The 7,115-nt window shown below is 35.4% G+C and overlaps 1 protein-coding gene across 1 annotated transcript; it reads left to right on the top strand.

Moving 5' to 3' along the window:
* The first annotated feature begins 2,895 nt into the window (after positions 1 to 2,895).
* Positions 2,896 to 5,366, top strand: LOC138324391 (RYamide receptor-like). Its single transcript, XM_069269459.1, has one exon. It carries the CDS (start codon positions 4,641 to 4,643, stop codon positions 5,364 to 5,366), a length of 726 nt encoding a protein of 241 aa, XP_069125560.1. The 5' UTR covers positions 2,896 to 4,640.
* Positions 5,367 to 7,115: the final 1,749 nt, after the last annotated feature.

Raw genomic sequence — 7,115 nt, 5'->3', positions numbered from 1 at the left:
TGTCCCTCCCATATTTCAATATATTTTTGTCAATTTTGTTGAATACCAGTAAAGCTTTAAGCGCTCACAAAGGAATCAGGACTTTGGTCTGATTAAACTGATCGGACCAGTTAATGTAAATAGCTATGTATATCGTACCCTATGAATATTGCAGTGAACACTTTAGAAGAGTACTTCCAGGTTTGAACGTTCATTGATTACTGTACAGGGCTAGTGGCATTCGAACATATTCGGTGTTCGATATTCAAATATCAACTGCAATCTATGACCCTATCTTCCGATCTCTTAGTACACTAGAATGAGAATGGAAAAGTGTGTTACGTTTAATGCAATTAAGTTTTAGCGCAAAATCTTGAATTGACCAAATCACCATAGGCTATGTAAACTATGTACAGAAAATGTAGTATTAGCGCCTATTTTAGGTTATTGTTTCTGGCGCTAAGAAACCATATTACTGCTAAAAAATTTATATTTGACGAAACTATCTTCCTACGGGGGAAAGTCTTGTGTCCCTATGCCAGCACCTGATGTTTATTTTTCGATTTGGATAAGATTTATTAGGATTATTTGACATAATAAAAAATAGTCACAGATGAAGCAGGTAATAGTAACTCTTCTTGAACATCTTGTGATATTTTTCTCCTATTATTTTTCAGTTGTCGCAAAACTAATTTTACACTATTTTGAATATGTTTACTACTGTTGATTGTATTAATTTTCAGCTATCATCTGGACAAAAATGTCTCTTATTTTGGTAAACTTGGCATACGCCAAAATAAAACTGATAATGAAATTCAATTCAGTTTTACCACTTACGCTCATTGGTGAATTTTATCGCTATACTATAGCTAGGAAACAGAAAATAAAGATACAGTGAAATGAAATATTTACAGTAGCTATACGGTTTCCGAACACTATCTAATGACGTTTATTCAAAGTGACATTTACCGGTAGTTTCTTCGGAATATCATAAACCGACCTGAGGAATGCTTTAATCACCTTATTTAGTCATCAAATACACATTTAGTGAAAGGAGGAGGTCATACAACAGGACAACTATGTATCATTTGTTATTTCTATGACGTTCTCTTAATTATCACACCTTATTCTAGATGTTACAGTTTGTTCGATTTACATAGTCTGAAAGATCCAAGGTCATTAAGGACGTACCAGGTTAAGAAAATTGAGGAAAGCTGAAGTACCCAGCATTCATTATTCGAGCTAAGCATTCCGCAATATAAGCTCTTCAAAGTCATCATGGTGGATGTATTATCCGGCTCACGTCCAAGCGAGACATCAGGGCGTCTCAATTGTGTCTGACTGACCATAGCATCTTTTTCGGTTTACAAATATTTTTCTTTTAAGTACAACTGCCTAAATTTGTTTGTTTGTTTGATTAATTAACGTCCTATTAACAGCTATGGTCATGTAAGGACGGCCTCCCATGTATGCGGTGTGTTGCGTGTATGTTGTGCGAGGTGAGTGTACTGGGAGACTGCGGTATGTTCGTGTTGTGTCTTCTTGTATAGTGGAACTGTTGCCCTTTTTATAGTGCTATATCACTGAAGCATGCCGCCGAAGACACCAAGCAACACACCCCACCAGGTCACATTATACGTGTGTCGCAAACAGGAGGGACAGCCTATAAGAACAATCCTTAATTGTTTTGTTTGGTTGTTTCCGGTTTTGCTTTGTATATTTTATATACACGATTATCAATAGTTTGAATGCATTTTTAAATCTATCACCTGCATTAATATGTAGTAAGCGACGTTTTCGACAAAGTAGCACAATTACGGTCAAAATGTTATAAATGTATTCCCGGAGCAATGCTGAATCATTAATGTACAAAATTATAACAGATGATATTTTATAAGTAATCTTACATAATTATTGATTTATATCAATAATAACATCATCTGGATGTAGTTGACCGTTCCTCCAAGAATCGTTACAATTGTTATCAATACTAGTTTGCTCATCTCACCAAGAAATCATCAGTATGTCACATGCAATTATTCGTCTCGAAAAGAATGAAAACATCGATCAAAACTCCTATTTATGTTCATCAATCTGGTTAATTTGTAAACCATTTTGTTTGTTTGTTTGTTTGATTATTTTAACGTGCTATTAACAGCCAGGGTCATGTAAGGACGGCCTCCTATGTATACAGTGTGTAACGTGTGTGAAGTGAGAGGTGCGTGTTTTGGGAGACTGCGGTATTTTCGTGTTGTGTCTTCTTGTCTGGTGCCTTTTTTATAGTGTTACATCACTGAAACATGCCGCCGAAGACATCAAGCATGGTAGTGATATATAACATACATTTCAAGACATACCGATCCGACTGAAACACGTCCACCTTATCACCACTGTGAGTGCATCGCCATTTGCAATAAAATTGTAATCTCAAATCCACTCATCCCTATCCGTATTTCTTTAATTACATTAAGCCGCCAAGCACGCCAATGCACTCTAAATGTACAAAGATTCCTTACCTTGGCATACCAGCAATTAGTACTTTAAGTATGTTGATTTAGTATCTTTCTCTTTATCCTATTTGAAGTATTTTTATTTAGTATCCAATCAACTCTTCATTACTAAAGCCTCACTACGCGAATACATGCACGATACACACCTGCAAATTTATTATTGAAACCTTGTACCTCGCACAACACAAATGTGGTAGTGCTCAGTGGTCAAAGTAAAGTTATCCAAGTAAACATATTCCCCTGAATTATGCAATCTGACACAAATACATGTGTGTTACCCGTTTGTCTATACAAAGGACCCCTTCGCCTCTGTCGTCCCATCAGAGTGAGGTTATAACAGTCAGCAGTGTGGTCCCAGTGCTGTTGCTGCTGCTACTGAACTAGCCATATGTGAAACACTACATAACTAGCGCGCTGTAATCCCAGGCTCTTTAAGCAGTGTTGTAGCGGTGCCAGTGGTGGAGTTGTATCAATACTCCCGCACCTGTAATTGTGTAATTAGTGTTTACCTGCCTCTAAAAAGGCCAAACTATTCGGTATTTTCATTCCAATGGAACCTTACTACTAGGATTATGTGATTTGGATTAGGATATTTTTTCCTTTACACGTCTTCCTTTTTAATAAGTCCGTGCAGTATTAATTGTGATAATATAACTGACAAAAAAGTCGAATGTAATCAATTCTTGAACTGCAAGTGATTAAGTGGTTTTGTGTATCAAAATTTAAAAGTTCTTTTGACTTTTAATATTGTTTAAAAGTGATAATGAAGTGTGTCAACCAACTTAGACTCCTGCAAAGTTAAACTTCTTTGGATTTGATGACAGCTAACTCCATAAATAAGGATTTGAGGGAAGACTTGGTTATTTAGGTGACTAGACGAAACATAATAAACCTAATTTCCGTGGCCTAAGGATATTCTGACATGTCATGTTCGGCTTGGCTTTTTTTACGTTGCCATGAAAGACTGAGAGTGCGGATCCCTATGACTATGTAACGTTGGTCGAAAAATTTAATGTATCGTAGATATGATATTATATTGCATCATGCGATGTCATTAAATAGACAGGCTTATGCTGATCCTTTTACATGTTCCGAGATCGTATGGATAATCTAGAAGCTAGACGGAAAGATAAATATCAATTCCCGCATGTTACACGGACAGTTCACCAAAGCTCAGGCTGTATAATCACATTCGACTTGGCCGGGAGAGGCAAACACATTCCTCAGCATTATACTAGATAGTGGCAGAGACAAAATTTAAAAGTAAACTGGCAGTGATGGGAGGCTATATCATATCCTTTACAACAAAATATTGGAATCTTCCCTTCAATAAATCCTCCTAACAAAAACTGATCCGCGCCACCTGGTTTTACCGAATTTATCGAGACGTCTAGCTTTCTGTTGTTATCTACCTTGCAGTGCTACTGCTGTTAAAAGTTAGACCATTTACAAGTATGACCATTTACATTGATTTATCGGCTATCTTGTTTTTCAGAAAGATGGAATGACCGGAAAAGTGATAACAAGATTCAAATTATTGCATTTATGGGATTTGTAATTCAGCAAAGGTAGCAAGGAATTTCATTAACGGAGGAATCATATTGAAATGGAAGTTACGTACCGGATTTAGAACAAGCGACTCCATACAAATAGATATAAAAGGGCAAGTAAACTTCTAAGGTTAAACATTCCTCAAAAGAAAACGCTCAGTGATGACTTAGCAATATAATATGTATACTACATTTCGAAGACAAAAATACACAACAAAGACCATAATAAGTGTTTAGATTCGTTAAAAGGAATACCGGATGAGATCTTGGCTTGCTTTGAGATATGTCTTAATCGCACGAAGACATGTAGTTCAACTAAATTAATATCCTTGTGCGAGGTAATGCTTGGCTCAGCCATAAAATGACTAAGGTATTTGATGTTTTAGAGAGAACTTTCTCGATAAGCTATTCATTTCAAAGGTTTTATTAGACAAGTATGTGTTGGATGTAATGTTAAACAGAGGAAATTCTTGTCAAACACAAGTACTTCACTTAGGATTTCCGAGAATTAAAATGGTTTTAGTGAATCGATATATCAGAGTTTGGGGTGAAACGTTATGAGAGTGTGATCCGTTCAAGGAGTTAAATCTGTCAGTAAACGATGAACATCAGTGTTGACAATGGAACAGATATTTATCATGCTTCTTCGCCACCCATATCAGATTATCTACAGACATTCTTCATTTTACTCTACGGCATTATTGTGATAATCGCCATTGGCGGGAACACGATCGTCTGCTACTTAATCTACGCTTATAAACGAATGCATACGATTCCAAATTACTTCATTGTCAATTTAGCCATAAGTGATATTATAATGGCGATATTCTGCATTCCGTTTACATTTGTGGCTAACCTTATGCTGAATTACTGGCCCTTCGGAGAGGTTATGTGTCCGATAGTAACGTACCTCCAGATTGTGGCCGTGTTTCTCAGTGCCTTCACAATAGTAGCCATGAGTCTTGACCGATATATCGTTATAGTGCATCCATTTAAAAAGAGGATTACAGCACGGAAGACTGGGTTTGTTTTACTTGGAATATGGACGCTGTCCCTAACCATCCCTCTGCCAACTCTTCTACAATCTAGAGTTGTATACTATTCTAACACCAGCGGAGTGTGTCTCGAACCTTGGGAGGATTTTACGGCCAAGTACGCTTATAGTCTCATTATTATGATTCTCCACTACTTCGGTCCCTTGGTGGTCCTTGTGTTTTGTTACAGTAAAATTGGATATAATATTTGGATGAAAAACATACAGGGAGATGTAAGAAATAAAAGAAGATTACAATTAGCCTCGGCGAAACAAAGGGTGAGTACAATATAATATATACCATATACACCCATGTAATCAGTTATTGTCAATGAATAAACTTAATATATGTTCACTCTATTGACTCTAGGTAACCTACATGTAAGAAGTATCTTCAAATACTTGTTCATAATGTTTTAGACAAGTACCTTTTCTTTCAGTAATGTATCGTAGATATCAAAGCATACCAGTTTCCTAATATTCCCCACGTTAACCTGGAGTGCCGTCAGTTCTCCTAACCAAACAGAAAAGCTTGCGTTTTGCCAATCATGACGGTTTGGCTAGATCGCTCTATAACGTAAAATCGCATGGCATTCTGGTGTTTAATACTCATTACCATTCATTTTAAGATGATTATATTCCATAAATATAGTTGACTAGGGTAGTAATCAATTGAGGACGATACATGAAGGATCCTTATATGGAAAAATCTATATGCATAATATATACAATATTTACTGTGCAAAACAAGAGGGCGTAGAATGGAACCTTGAATAACGAAAGCATATTTTCTGTAAACACCTCGAATCAACGAACAGAAAAACTCATATGACTGGAATAAGGATTATACTATGAATTAAAAATGAGTAATTTTGACCAGCTGATATACCTCAACTCACCCGGATAGCTTTTATTTGGAGACCGCAATGTCTCGTTCTGCCTGTCACTAAGACATTATGAATTCTAAAAAAAAATGGTCGGATCAACAACCTGTACTAATCAATTGTTGGAAGAATGAAGAATGTCGTAAATCTTAAATTGTATGTCACTCTAAGCACGTGGGCAAGTTATAAATCAAAAGTTTTTGTAAAATATAATAATATTCCTGGAGTTATCCTTAAAACAATCTTATAGCAAACATAAAAAGATCATAAACAACAAATCAACAGCAAAAAGACGTTTGTACAGCAATAAAAATGTTTTATTGACATTTTTATTGCTGCTCTCTCTTGAAGATAATTAGAAAGATAGAAGAAAACCTACTTCAGTTGAGGCGGGCACACTTATAGGGGTAATATGAAATCAAGTAAACACTTTTAAATAAAATAAAAGGTACAATTAAAATCTCAATCTAGTGTCTCTTGTCATCCTATAACAATTTAATAATTATATTTGCTTACAAAAACTCCAATCCACGTTATCCAATTACCATATTGCACAAGTATAAGAATATACAAAGGAATACACAGCCGACAAAGCATCAATGGGATTTATCGTTAGAACAATAACTGGTGTTTAATCTTGTATATATATATGTGTCTAATTAACACAAAAAATGATATAAGATAATTCATTTTGCCTTTGGTGCATGCGCAATCGGTGCTTCATTACATATAGGATATAGTGCCACCGATTTTTTTCGGGATGCAATTAATTATTTTTATATTTTCAACTTGAAGTAAAATTAAAAGCTCAAACTTTTCAATGGTGGTTATGGTATTAATTAAGTAACTTTTGTAACTGAAGAAAAAAACTCGTCTGTTCCTGTTTTTTTTTGATAGTGAAAAATACCAATTGTCAGCGGTGGAGCATTTTTAAAGTTTCTCTTATAAATACTCAAGTTTGTCGCATTTCTTTAACATTTGTATTGATAGCAGGATATTTTGAAGAAAAAAAGACATTTCATATCAACAGGTTCACAAATGATTTTGACTTGCAACGATGATGATGTTTTTTTTTTGTTTGTTTGTTTGTTTGATTAATTAACGTCCTATTAACAGCTATGGTCATGTAAGGACGGACTCCCATGTATGCGGTGTGTTG

The sequence above is a fragment of the Argopecten irradians genome, chromosome 5, assembly GCF_041381155.1.
Source record: "Argopecten irradians isolate NY chromosome 5, Ai_NY, whole genome shotgun sequence".
Taxonomy (NCBI): domain Eukaryota; kingdom Metazoa; phylum Mollusca; class Bivalvia; order Pectinida; family Pectinidae; genus Argopecten; species Argopecten irradians.
This window is presented reverse-complemented; position numbering and strand designations above follow the sequence as displayed.

What these genes read in the sequence shown, in the direction of transcription:
- LOC138324391 (XM_069269459.1), top strand. Translation starts at nt 4,641, where the DNA reads ATGAACATCAGTGTTGACAATGGAACAGATATTTATCATGCTTCTTCG.